The sequence below is a fragment of a genome, unplaced genomic scaffold (genome assembly GCF_019419815.1).
Source record: "Pyrus x bretschneideri cultivar Hongxiangsu unplaced genomic scaffold, Pyrus_bretschneideri_v1 Contig50, whole genome shotgun sequence".
Lineage (NCBI taxonomy): Eukaryota > Viridiplantae > Streptophyta > Magnoliopsida > Rosales > Rosaceae > Pyrus > Pyrus x bretschneideri.
In genome coordinates, this window is record NW_025999788.1 from 2,980,407 (window position 1) to 2,994,843 (window position 14,437).

The 14,437-nt window shown below is 38.2% G+C and overlaps 2 protein-coding genes across 2 annotated transcripts; both read left to right on the forward strand.

The window, feature by feature from the left end:
* Positions 1 to 6,259: 6,259 nt before the first annotated feature.
* On the forward strand, positions 6,260 to 10,891 carry LOC103946045 (inorganic phosphate transporter 1-4). The gene is made up of 2 exons (XM_048569797.1): positions 6,260 to 6,411; positions 8,867 to 10,891. Exon 2 carries the CDS (start codon positions 8,934 to 8,936, stop codon positions 10,548 to 10,550), a length of 1,617 nt encoding a protein of 538 aa, XP_048425754.1. The 5' UTR covers positions 6,260 to 6,411; positions 8,867 to 8,933; the 3' UTR covers positions 10,551 to 10,891.
* Positions 10,892 to 11,042: 151 nt separating this feature from the next.
* On the forward strand, positions 11,043 to 14,356 carry LOC103946046 (inorganic phosphate transporter 1-4-like). The gene is made up of 2 exons (XM_009356663.3): positions 11,043 to 11,974; positions 12,526 to 14,356. The coding sequence occupies exon 2, from the start codon at positions 12,574 to 12,576 to the stop codon at positions 14,125 to 14,127; it is 1,554 nt and encodes a 517-aa protein (XP_009354938.1). The 5' UTR covers positions 11,043 to 11,974; positions 12,526 to 12,573; the 3' UTR covers positions 14,128 to 14,356.
* The last annotated feature ends 81 nt before the right edge of the window (positions 14,357 to 14,437 follow it).

Genomic DNA, 14,437 nt, shown 5'->3' on the forward strand with positions numbered 1-14,437 from the left:
CGTAATTTTCCAAGAGTCTCATTAGTTTTCTAGAACAATATCCTAAAATTTCGAAACGATCCAATGGTCGAATCTTCGCCAATTGCTAGAATTTGGTGACAGTCAACAATTAGTTTTACAAACTTAATAATTCAATTCATCAAGATCCATACGTTGGATTCCTGATCCATCAGTTTCTAATGTCCTTAAATATTACGTGCTATAACGCATTAAAGTTTGGTGACGATCTAACGATCAGATTGTCGATGGTTATAATGATCAAAAGGCATACCCTAACGAAATTATGTTCGAACGATGGGATCTTGTCCATCGGATGTCACGTATAGAATCAGGGTATCAAATTTAGCCTAGAAGGGTCAAGTGGCTCATCGGGCCACGTGATGCCGCATGCAGCGGCCGGCCGTCCCAACTCGCCAGAAAATTCACCTAATCCAAAAATTACCAAATTTTGTAGGAATGTAGAGCACAACAAGGGGAAGAACTTTAATACCTAGGCTGAAGTCCAATTTGGCCGAGAAACACCTGAAAACCACCTCGATTCGTCTGAAACCCAAGAAATACGTGTACTTCAATTCGTACTCTCCGGTGGTCCACCGCCCCCAAACTTGTTTGGGGTTTGTTCTTGGGCTCAAGATGGGGGTGGTGATTAAAGGAGAACGTTTCAAAAATGGTGGATCACCGGCAAGGTACCATTAGCACCTACCGGTGTGGTTCTTCATGAAATCGAGGCTCATCTTTTCGATTTTTTGGGTAAATATAGAAGAGAGGTTGATGCTGAGTTGTTTCCAAGTGGCCTTGGGCTGTGATTCACCAGAGAAATGCCGAAGATGGCGTCGGAAGTCGGCTGTAGAAATCGGGTCAGGGGCCGAGTCAAACGGGTCAAAAAGGGTCAAAGGGATGAGTAGGGTTGGCTGGTTCACCTCTTTTCTCCCTTCTCTCTTTTCCCCTCCTTGTTTTATTCTGATTGGCCCATCTTTCCCTCCTTTCACTTCTCTTCTTTCCATCACAGCAACACACGTGGCTTCCAGATTGTTGCTCCAGCAAATCTGGAGCCGTCTAGATAATCGTTAAATGACCATTTCACCCATGTTTTTGCTCGTCTATAACTTCTTTGTTATAATTTCAAATTACATTCCGTTTGCGCTCACGTATTCGTATCGACGAGTATTATCCAAATATATAAAGATAAGTCGAAAAATATATAAGGATCAAATACGACCTTGTAGAATTATGTTTAGTTCATTAAAGGTGTTTTCATCCTTTTACTTATATATATATATAATAAATAAAAAAATAAAGAAAACGATACACCATAAATAAAAAAGCATCGAACCTACGAATACGAAATACAAGATATGTAATTTTAAATAGTGAAATCCGATGACGGGAATTCACATTATGTCTCACCGTCTTCATCTTTTTCTTTCTAATGAAATTTAGGCATGAAAAAGATTTAATTATCGTGAACAATCTTGCATTTTATGTTTTTAAATTTTGTGTTATAATGTTATCTTGTATATATTCTATTATTAGCAGCTTGGATGATATTTGGCTCCTCAACATACACCTTGCTTTCAGCAGCTTGCACCACCGCCATCTCAATTTCAATAGCTTCAACTTTGGCAACTTTATCTTCAACTGCTTCATCTACAACAGTTGAGAAATCAAGCTCGAGCAGTTTCCTCCTTTTTTGCATGCAGCACATACGTTGCAACAACACAAGGAGCAGGCTTTGACGTCTTTTTAGTGGCCGATCCACGTTTCCAAATAGCGAACTTTCCTTCATACTTCTGATAGTGGTGAGCTTTTCAGAAGCTGATCCAGTCTTAGCCATATATGGTCGCTTCATTTTATCTTCGGACCCCAAATGTTGGAAACAACACAAAACTTCTGCGTTGAGTGATCTTCTCAGCTCTTTTGAAAGGACAAATTTCACAGGCTCAATAGCTTCATTTTCATCCATTGAAGGAGACAACTCGATAACAACTTTTTTCGAAATAAATAGAACTTCAACGAGCAGCAGAGAAAGTCATTGATTACTTCTCAACTGAAGGTCGAGCAAGTAGGCCAACCTACCAGTAAAGCCCAGTGCTTCTTTCGCGACCCCAACCGTACTAACTTTTGCTCTGCAGCTTCCTGTTGCATCAACTTTTGCTCTGCGACTCTTGGCCGTATGGAATATTGTTATGTAGCTCCCAGTCGCACCGATTCATCTATATGGTTTCTCCTCACCGTGATTACTTTTGCACCACAACTCCAAGCCGCACCAACGCCCTCCAACGGCTCCACCTGCATTGTTGACTCTACCACGTGCAACTCATCCGAGCTTAAGCCTTAGAAGCTGTGGAATTAGCCCAAATGGCAAACCCAGCTCGCACTAGCGCTAGCCTTTCCTCCAGACAGGCCATGTGACCCATCCTCGCATGGCACCACTCCCAGCCTAGCGCACAACGCCTAACTGAGCGACTCCATTCTATCTCTCGAGCCTTATGAGCCCAACACTTCAGCGGCATACCCTATCCACCATTGTTTACCAGGCCTAACAACCCTACTCGCACAGCCCGGAGCGATCTAACCTTCCATGCCACACCAATCGCAGCGGCCTACTTTTTCTTCCTTATGTAACCTGGCCCTCTCTAGCCTTTGTCTAGCAACTTCAACTGCGCCAATCGCCAAGTAGCCCTTATTGTCATGTCACCCACATGGGCCTCAACCCATTCATTCCAAGTTGCCTTGTGGCAGCATTACGAAGAAGCAACAACAACAATGACGTCAACGAAAAATCAATTCTTTGTCGGGCAAACAAAGAAACAAAATGGGGGGAGGGGACACAATTTCCTCCAGTTATCTCTCTTTCTTGTTTGAAAAAATAATTATTCTCTGGATTTATTTAATCCTCTACTTAAGGTAGAGTTAAATAAATTTTATAGGCAATTGAACCCCATATCCCAGAAGACTTTCACTACAAGTAAAAGCTTATAATCCGATGTAGTCAAGAAACCCGTTTTTGGCAAGTCTACTCAACTTGGATTCATGCACCTTCTATGTACAACACAATAGGTGTGAGGGTACTTGTGGAGCAAAAAATAATCCAGAAAATCCTAGCGCTGACACGTGGTTTTTCACCCACAAGAGAGGAGAATGCCTTCATTAAATTGGCGAGACCCATATGCGTTCCATGTGCATTTTAATCCTCAAGAAGACTTGAGCTGCTGATTGCAACTTCTTCAAGCTCTCTTGCTTATGGCAAGGAGAAAAGTATAAGGAATTAAAGATAGACAAAACCCTTATTCAAAAATTTTTGGAGCTGACACATGAACTTTTTACCCACAAGTGACAACAAAACCCTTGTTAAATTGGCGAGGCCCATATCTGTTCCATGCATAGTTCAACCATTAAGAAGATTTGAGTTGCTGACTGTGACTTCTTCAAGCTCTCATGCTCATGGCAAGGAGAAAAGTTAAAGGAATTAAAGATAAGATTTATAACTAATTCTTAACTTTCTCATGGCAAGGAGAAAAGTTAAAGGAATTAAAGATAAGATTTATAACTAATTCTTAACTTTAAACTTTCCTTACTAAAAACCAACTTAATCAAGTAAGGAATCACAATCAAATCTAATCAAGGATTCTACGAGATGATATTATTAATTAAATAATATCTTCGGGATAATTTTCTTCTCCGTCCAACGAATGACACACCTTGACCAACTAAATATCGACACATGGCATGGAAAACCCTACACATGGGACCGACTCTAGCTCCTATAAATACCCCGTCCTAGACCAATTTATTGTAAGATTTTGCTATGCAACTAAGTCCTAAACTCTTTCTTTTCAAAGAAATTCACTTAGGCATTGTAAATCTATTAGCCAAACCCCTCCCCTCCACTCCATTGGTGCATGATTTTGATCTTTGATCAAATGTGTTTAATTATTTTGTAGATACAAATTCGTTAAGACTAAACATGAAAATTATATAAGAGCAAAAATATATGCGGATTACTTTTTGAAAAAAAAAATCACTTCATCAGATTTTTGCTACCAAAAAAAATACTATACTTGCGGTGTGGGTGTGCATGACCACAAACATCTTAATCTTAACATCTAGATTTTTTTTTTTTGTTCAAAATTAACATCTAGGATGAGGATTATGATTGACAACTGGCACACCCCCAAACGTAGTAGAACCTTTCAAAACGTTCAAGCCTTCAAGGTAAAGGTTTGCCGTTTTCTCTCAAACAAGGGAGATGTTGAAATTTGGGCTGTATTAGTAAAGAATTCAAAGATTTCACACTAATTGGGACCAATATTTGATTCTTAGTGCGTGATCAGAAACTTACCCACAACCGTATCACTTAATAAAAATCTTTTTTTGACCCTTTTATTTTTATTTTCATGTATTGCAAATAATTTTACTACTTTATTATCTTAGAGAATGATATATTTTAATTAGCAAAAAAATAAATTGGTATCGAACTTGTTATTCAAGATATTCGAATAAAAAAATCTTTCATTTACAAATGAAAATGAATACTACTAAAAAGTAAATTGAAAAAGCAAAAGTTATTAACTGTGACACATTTAAAAATAATATATTTAACCATCATGACAATCAACTAGTAGTAAAGTTTCTCAGACCTTGCTATTTTCATAATATGTATTTATGTTATTTTCAATAACAAAAACACTCTGCTAGATTAAATAAACACAAATAAAATGGATGCGATAAAAAATGTTAAAAGTGAAAAATAGTATTAAAAAGAGTCTTCCAATTTATTCCTTCTTGGGGGGACTAATGAAAATGACAATGGAACGTTCAAAAGTCTTAACAACCGATTCATTCCATACGCTTTGAGTCGTAGACTATTTTATTTTAGTCACAGAGTGTGACATCTTGTTGGATAAGAATTTTAGGAGGGGCAATTTGCATGCAACTAAGACTGTAAATTGATTTAAAAACAACTTGAACTTGTAGACAATATCTCAATGTGTTCAGCTCTTGAAAGAAACGAGTTAATTACTGTTTGACTCGATAAAAAAACAAGTTAATTTATACATTGATTTGTTCGGCTCGTAAAACTTTTGAGCAACTCATGTTTTTCACAAGACAATCGAACTAGATTATATTAAGAAGTTAATCTGCTTGCAATAAAACATCAGCTTTGAGATTGTTTTGGAAAAAGAAATATGTTTACATTGATATTATGTCTCACCGTCTTCATCATTTTCTTCCTATCGAAACTTAGCTCGAAACAGTTTGAGTTCAGTATTGAGCTTGAAATTTCTAGGTTGGCTCAAGCTCCATTTGTATTAGAAGCAAGCTACTTAGCTCAAACTGAAAAATAGTTAAACAATCCAAACTTGAGTTGAATGATATATATTCTAACCCAACTCGTTTACAGCACTGATAAAGATATATTACAACCAAAGCATTCCCCAGGCTTAAGTCCATATGCTACATGCCATAAGGCGGGCCTGGAAAGTTTTAACAAAAACAGGACGGACTCGCAATGGAAAGTTTTTTCATAATTTAAATTGAAACAATTGAATTGAGTACAACCAATATAAATAAATGAAAATCCGAACACGAATCATTGTTTTTGTGAAATAAAGGGAAGTGTTATTGGCACTCCAAAAATCTTATTCTACACTTTTCATAAGTGTATTTTTTTCTTTCCTAATATAGAAAGTTTGGAGTATAGAATGAGATTTTTAGAGTGCTAATAACAATTTCCGAAACAAAATGCATCAACAATTAAAATTCAAAGCGATACCTACTTACATCAACGGCTAGATTTCATTAAAGGTTTGGCAAGTCTTCCTACCATTTTCCAATTCGGAAGTAGTAGTACCAAAAAACGAATGAACAAAACAATGAGTCCATGTGAGACCAAATGTCAATTGCCAAAACCAATACCAACAAAGAGAGTGGGCCTTTTGGGGAAAAAAAATAAAACATTTATGCCCCTAACCATATCCAGTCACGTGTCTTTTTTACTACTCTAGTTAATTTTTACATTAAAATTTTTTTTAAATTTTGAAAGAAATTAATTAAAATTAAATGAAATGACACATGATAAATGATTAAATGTATGATGAGACCGTAGTTTATGATGGTGAATAAAAATGTTCTAAAGGAAGTAAATAAATAAAGAGAGGGGGACCACGTGTCGAAATCGTCGAGCAAGACGGGGAAGGTGGGGAGTGCGAGACTTAAAACAGGGTGCGACGGTTGACTTAAAAAATAAAAACGGACGCGGGGAGAAAATGGAATATGCCGGTGGAAATTCCTTGGTGTGTGAACGCATTGGCTGCTGCCGTCGCCTATAAATATTCGCATCCCCTCCTTTCCCTCGTCTCACCATCAAATTTCTTCACCTCTCTCTCTCTCTCGCTCGGTCGCTCCCAGGTTAGTCTGCAAATTAAATAAATTAATTTATCTAATTAGATGTTAAACATCTTTATTTATGCTTAATTTTTTCTTCCATTGTTGTCGATCTTGTAATTAAGCCCACTGATCTCTCCATGCATAGTTCTCTGTCATGCATGCAAATTGCAAGCTCGAAGTGCAAAGTGTAAAGTGTAAAGTGAGTGGGGTTTTCTTTGTCATTGGGAATAGATACAATTTATAGCTTTTTCGAAGCATATCGTTCATGGGGTTCTCTTCCCTTTTGCAATTTTCACATGGGTATCTCTTTCTTAATTTGTCCCGCTTCTGATTTATGAACCTCTGAAATTTGAGTTCGGCTAGTTAGTCAGTCACGAGAGTCTCGGGACAGTTTGCCCGCCTCTTGTACCAGAGTTCAAAATCCCCCTCTCGAAATTACAATACAGACGTGTCAGCTACCATATCAGAAATTAATTTTCTGGTTTTCACTCTAAAAACTCCTCCTTTCACTGTATTTTTTTTATTTTATTTTTTGGGGTCTTACCAGAGATGAAGTAGAAAAGATGGAATTTTTAGAAACCCATTGTGCATCAGATGCAGGTAAGTTAGAAAAATAAGTTAAAAGTAGTATTAATTCTGAGTTTTGGATCTGAGATTATCTTCTGAATTTAGAGTATTAAAGTTCTGTAGCCGTTCAAACAATTAATCGCATTCATAATCTTCATCTGTAAATAGCTGTAAATATTAGTTTAAGCTAATTAAATTACTGTTTTGATATTTTTAATCCCAAGAAATCTGGTTAAACAACCCTGGAAAAATAGGCCTAGGCCGCTCTGTTTGAAGGGTAATTTAAAAGAAAACTAATGAAAATAATTTGAAAATTTTGAGTTTTAACGAGAACGACAAAATAAAGGGTAAAATAAATAGTATCCTGATTAATATTTTTTTAGTATAAAAATATGATTTTTTGTTAAAATGAACAGTATAAAGAACTTTTCGTGAAAGTAACTTTACACTCTAATGGCGTAGTCTTTAGACTCTTAGAGTGCAAAGATTGAAAATTTAATTTAATTCCACGCGGTTTTGATATTGTTGGAGAGACAAAGGTTGAAGATTTTAAAATAATTTTGAATTTTATTAGAGATAAGCATTGGTTGGTGCATATTTTAAATGGTTTGGTAGAGACTTCGGGACTTCTATTAAATCCTCAGTACGTATCTGTTTGTCTGCTTGTGTGGGGCAGTTTGAACGTAATTTTCCTAGTTCACGCCTCAAAAATTTGTGTACGACAATTCTCACGCCGAGTAAAATTAATATGAAATTTAAAGGAGCAAAGTATGACAGGCGACGTGGTCCAAACGGCCCACCAGAGCTGTTCTCACTTAAGAAATCTGGCCAAAAAAACAAAAACCTCTTCAGTGGTAGAATGAGGCAGAGTTCATTGTTTGTCTTTTCTTCCACTTTTCCAGTAGGCATGGAAGTTTTCCTAGTTTCAGAAGATCATTTCACTTTTTCATGCTCAAATAAAATGGTCCCTTTTTTTGTGGGGTGGCAAATAAAATTTCTTTGGAATGTGTAGTTAGTTAGAGAAATGCTAAAAAGATTCTTTCAAAGTGTTAACTCTTTATGAACCTTTTGACACTTTTCAATTTAACGTCAATTTCTGTAACAACATATAAAACTTTGAGCTAAAAACATAAAAAGGTAGAGTACATGGAGAATTCTACTTCTGAAAAAATCTCCTTAGCATTTCATTATAGTATCCTTCATAAGAAGTCTTTTTCTCTAGTTAATGTTGTGATGTGATAAATTAGTGACAATTTTGAATAGTCAGAAATTATGAAGTGAATTGGTTGAACCTGGAATTCTAGGTGAGGCAAAATTTAATTTTCAACGTATGACCAACTGGAGGAAAATCGAGGGCCCTGTAGTCAGAAATTATTTGTGACCTGTCAGAGTTGGGAGTCCAATTTTCAAACTCCCTTGTTGATAATTAAACACTTGTTTGACTTTTCCTTTGTCTTTCCCCTTTGTTGAAGATTGACTGATTAATTATCACGCTCATTGGAAACCCGTGTTTCCGATGATATTTAGATGTATTTAGAATTTGACTTGTGATTTTTTTTTATTTTACAAACGATATTCTACATTAATAGAGAACGAGATGCGTTTAGCTTTATAATAGATTAACAATAATATGGTTCAAATTCATGTTTGACGAAAACTGAATTTAAAACATTTCACTTACAAGTAAAGAAAAATACTATTAGATCGTAGTACTAAGTGTAAATACTAATTTTCAATTTTTTACCGTCTTCAAACTAGGGTGTAATAAAGCCGAACCGGTATAAATTCTTGTATTATTCTCTTGTTATTTATATTTGTTGCTATATTATTGTTTGAATATTTTACGTTGTGTTTGCCGCTTCCGCACAATAAGTATTTTTTTCATTTTCTCACTCTTCAAATTGTGCAGATAAAAAAAAAAAAGCTGGTGAGAAAGCAAGAGAAGAGAGAGAGAATTTGTAAAAGCTAGCTTAGCCATGGCTAAAGAGCAATTACAGGTTCTCAATGCACTTGATGTAGCAAAAACACAATGGTACCATTTCACTGCAATTATCATTGCTGGAATGGGATTCTTCACAGATGCATATGATCTCTTCTGCATATCTTTGGTGACCAAGTTGCTCGGCCGCATATACTACCACGTTGACAACGCAGAGAAGCCCGGGACATTGCCTCCGAATGTGTCAGCTGCCGTAAATGGTGTGGCGTTTTGTGGAACCTTAGCAGGCCAGCTCTTCTTTGGCTGGCTTGGTGACAAGATGGGAAGGAAGAGAGTTTATGGAATGACTCTTATGCTTATGGTCATATGTTCTATTGCTTCAGGTCTCTCATTTGGGCATACCCCAAAAACCGTTATGTCAACGCTTTGTTTCTTCCGGTTCTGGCTAGGGTTTGGTATTGGCGGTGACTACCCTCTTTCTGCCACAATCATGTCCGAGTATGCTAACAAGAAGACTCGGGGCGCTTTCATTGCCGCGGTCTTTGCGATGCAGGGGTTTGGAATTTTAGCAGGTGGGATATTTGCTATTATCTGTTCGGCCGCGTTTAATGCCAATTTTGATGCTCCAACATATGAGGTCAATGCACTTGCCTCAACCGTTCCACAAGCGGACTACCTGTGGAGGATTATTGTGATGGTAGGAGCAATCCCAGCTGCAATGACTTACTACTGGCGCATGAAGATGCCTGAAACTGCCCGTTACACCGCCCTTGTTGCAAAGAATGCGAAACAGGCTGCATCCGACATGTCAAGGGTTCTGCAGGTAGAAATTCAAGCAGAACCCCAGAAGGCTGAGCCGACTGCTAATGCATTTGCTTTGTTCTCCAAAGAGTTTATGCACCGTCATGGACTTCACTTGCTTGGAACAACAAGCACTTGGTTCTTGCTTGACATTGCATTCTACAGCCAAAACCTGTTCCAAAAGGATATTTTCAGTGCGATCGGATGGATTCCTCCTGCAAAGACGATGAATGCTATTGAAGAAGTTTACAGAATCGCAAGGGCGCAAACTCTTATTGCATTGTGCAGTACTGTCCCCGGCTACTGGTTTACGGTAGCTTTCATTGACAGGATTGGAAGATTTGCAATTCAGTTGATGGGATTCTTCTTCATGACAGTGTTCATGTTTGCACTGGCTATTCCCTACGATCACTGGACTCACAAGGACAACCGAATTGGGTTTGTAGTGATCTACTCATTGACCTTCTTTTTTGCAAACTTCGGTCCTAATGCAACCACATTTGTTGTGCCGGCTGAGATTTTCCCAGCTAGGTTCCGGTCTACGTGTCATGGAATCTCAGCCGCATCCGGGAAGCTTGGCGCCATAGTTGGTGCATTCGGGTTCTTGTACTTGGCTCAGAACAAAGATAAGAACAAGACAGATGCAGGGTACCCTCCAGGCATCGGGGTTAAAAACTCGCTCATTGTGTTGGGTGTGGTCAACTTCTTGGGGATATTGTTCACTTTCTTGGTGCCTGAATCGAATGGGAGGTCGTTGGAGGAGATGTCGGGCGAGAACGAAGAAGAAAGCGAAACCGGGGCAGTGGAGTTGGAGCAATCAAGCTATAACAACAGGACAGTTCCAGTTGTGTAGGTTGGATCTATAAGCAGTGCAGAAAATAATGTTGTAATGTAAGCCTGTAGTTCAATTTGGGGAGGGGTATTTCGTCCTTTGTGGTATTCACATGAGTCTATGTCCTGGCTTTTACAAAGGATGCCAGATAAAGTGTGCATTTTCCATGCATAACATGTGTGTACGTAAAGCGTCAGCGTTTATCTTTGAACCTGAGGTCTTGTGTTTGAAACTGTCTTCTGCGGTTACGCATGTTTCTCTCCGCAGCTGTGACTAAGTAGTATCGAGTATATAAAGTAGAAGAGAATCATCAACCGTTTTCTGTTTCTCAATGTGAAAGTTGAATTTGTTTTGTGGGTTTAGGTAGTTTTGCACATTTTCTCTTAAGGCAGAGTGGCTAGTCCACTCTCACTGTTCAGAGTATCTCTTATATCATATCGTAGTTGTGTTTTATATCAGATCGTAGTCGTAGTCACATAATAATAGAGATAAACATATAGCATGCACAATCATTCACACTTAATCATTGTATAATTTCTACCATTCGTACACTCGTACACTCGGCACACTGTTCCATTAATCCATTTATTTCTACCATCATTGTATAATTTCTTTGCTTTTGGTCTCCAAATCATTGAGAAATTATTGATTACTTATATTTGTAATGCTCAAAAGAAGTCAAACAAAACGTGTCATGTACATTTTTTCTTCTCAACGTGATTGAGGATTCGAACTTGGAACTTTTTTACTTTCCAAATTAATATAGAGGGTGTTCGTACATTCGTACACTCGGCACACTGTTCCATTAATCCATTTATTTCTACCATCATTGTATAATTTCTTTGCTTTTGGTCTCCAAATCATTGAGAAATTATTGATTACTTATGCCTGAAAATCTCCCCCCAAATCAGAAATGAATCTTGTAATGAAATCTTTTACGATCCTCCAGCTAGCTAGCATAGCAATTAGGACATATATTCCATCCCCTCAGATTATATGGAATTTAATTCCTTCACCAAAGCATATATTACATACCATTTGTGTCAAAATTTTCAACCTCAAATTTGAAAACTAAATATAGAGATTGGACAACTGTGGAAATACGCGTTCTGGTAATGTATATGGAAACTGTTTTCGGTTTTGGCTACTGCTGGTTACTACTAGAAATTCTCAGACATTCGGAATATACCGCTGAAAGATGTCTTAAGTTTGTTGAACAGAAGGGTCTGCACTGCAGAGAAACAACAGCTAGCTAAAATGGAGGGGAAGAATATACCACTGTAATATTCCGGTTGCTGGGCGACGCACCCTTCCCTTATAAATTCTCATTCCCTGCTTCCCCTAGAGCATAACCTATTACCTACCCCTCTCTCTAGATCTCTCGGAGTCGGAGTTGGAGTCGGAGTTTCTGTCTCTCTCTCTCTAGGTTGAGAGAGAAGATCCAGGTTAGGAGAAAAACTGCAGCTCTATGCATGCCTGTTCTTGTTTCTTCTTGATGAAGCTGCATGTTTTTCATATTTTATTTACCATTGTTGAATTTTTATAAATTAATTATAGGAATTATTTTGGTCCCATCCTATGTATTACAATGCAGTCTTTCAATTACATATGAAGAATTATTTGTCTGGCTATGGAACTGATGCCCGTTCTTTATTAATCAACAGAGTGTTGATATGTCATCGATAATGTATCAATATCATTGTCTGTAACAAAACGTACATATATGTTGTTGACGGAATTTCAGCAGTATTGATGCACAACCGTTGTTTACTAAAGAATGAACGTCTTGCACGTATAGTTTCCGGGAACAATTAGTTATATCCTCTTTATGTGAATTTTTCGGACTTATTTTAAGTTTCTTCAAGAAATGTGAAACTCTTGTGTTTTAATCTTCTGTGTTTATAACAATCAAATTCACATTTAAATCATTCTTTATTCATACATTGTTATGTAAATGTAATCTTACTGTTTGTGTTCTTGCATATTGATGAACCAGAGAAATAGAGTTTGCAAGAGAGAGAACAAACCAAGCAAAGCTAAATCCATGGCCAAGCAACAACTGCATGTGCTCAGTGCACTTGACACTGCAAAAACACAATGGTACCATTTCACCGCAATTGTAATCGCCGGAATGGGATTCTTCACCGACGCGTACGATCTCTTCTGCATATCCCTCGTCACCAAATTGCTTGGCCGCATATATTACCACGTTGAAGGATCACCAAAACCAGGCACATTGCCTCCAAATGTGTCAGCAGCTGTCAATGGCGTGGCGCTTGTTGGCACATTGGCAGGGCAAGTGGTCTTCGGCTGGCTTGGTGACAAAATGGGGAGAAAAAAAGTGTATGGCATGACACTTATGCTCATGATCATATGCTCCATTGGTTCCGCGCTCTCCTTTGGGCACACCGCAAAGTCTGTAATGACCACACTTTGTTTCTTCCGGTTCTGGCTAGGGTTCGGCATTGGTGGTGACTACCCTCTTTCCGCCACCATAATGTCTGAATACGCAAATAAAAAGACTCGTGGTGCCTTTGTTGCCGCGGTGTTTGCCATGCAGGGGTTTGGAATTCTAGCAGGAGGGTTGTTTGCAATGCTCATCTCTGCGATTTTCGAGGCCAAATTCAAGGCTCCATCTTATGAAGTTGATCCAGTTGGTTCAACTGTCCCACAAGCAGACTACCTTTGGAGAATCATTCTAATGGTTGGAGCACTTCCGGCAGCTCTAACCTACTACTCGCGCTCAAAGATGCCAGAAACTGCTCGTTACACAGCACTTGTTGCAAAAGATGTCAACCAGGCTAACGCTGATATGGGAAAAGTTTTGCAGGTTGACATAGAACCTGAACCCGTCAGGTTGCCTAAGGAAACTGTGAAATCTTTCGGTTTATTCTCTAAGGAGTTTAGGCACCGCCATGGACTCCACTTGCTTGGAACCACAAGCACATGGTTCTTGCTTGACATTGCATTTTATAGCCAAAATCTGTTTCAGAAAGATATTTTCAGCGCCATTGGATGGATTCCTAATGCAAAAACTTTGAATGCCGTTTCAGAGGTTTATAGAATTGCAAGGGCACAAACGCTTATCGCCCTATGCAGTACTGTACCCGGATACTGGTTCACTGTAGCCTTCATTGATAAAATCGGAAGATTCACAATCCAAATGATGGGATTCTTCTTCATGACAGTGTTCATGTTTGTATTGGCATTTCTCTACGATTATTGGACACATCACTTGATAGGGTTTGTGGTATTCTACTCACTGACTTTCTTCTTTGCAAATTTCGGACCTAACGCTACTACATTTGTGGTGCCGGCTGAAATTTTCCCGGCTAGACTGCGGTCTACTTGCCATGGCATATCTGCAGCAGCCGGAAAGTTAGGGGCAATGGTGGGTGCATTCGGATTCTTGTTCTTGGCGCAACCACAGGACAAGGCTAAAGCAGAAGCAGGGTTTCCTGCTGGTATAGGGGTCAAGAACTCACTTATTATGTTGGGTGTGATCAACTTTTTGGGTTTATTATTTACGTTCTTTGTACCTGAATCCAAAGGAAAATCTTTGGAGGAACTGTCTGGCGAAAGCAACGAACACAACTAAGGAAGTAAGAGATCGAAAGTAGCCCTAGATCACATAGACGAGAAGGGAGTTTCTATTGTTCATCACTTCATCTACAAATGGAGCAATTTTTTTAGGATAAGTTTTCATTTTTCTCTGTTTCGGTCTTTATATCATTATGTATTACATTAAAGTAGAAACCGCATAGCCTTCTCTGTATTTTTGTTGTTGTTTGTCCCTTGTATTAAAGTTCATGGTTGATCTTCGCTTATCTTTCCGTCTACATTGACTATTAAGCATATATTTCGGGTTATGAATTTGTTCAAGACCAAAAGATCAATGACTGGTTGTG

What these genes read in the sequence shown, in the direction of transcription:
- LOC103946046 (XM_009356663.3), top strand. Translation starts at nt 12,574, where the DNA reads ATGGCCAAGCAACAACTGCATGTGCTCAGTGCACTTGACACTGCAAAA.
- LOC103946045 (XM_048569797.1), top strand. Translation starts at nt 8,934, where the DNA reads ATGGCTAAAGAGCAATTACAGGTTCTCAATGCACTTGATGTAGCAAAA.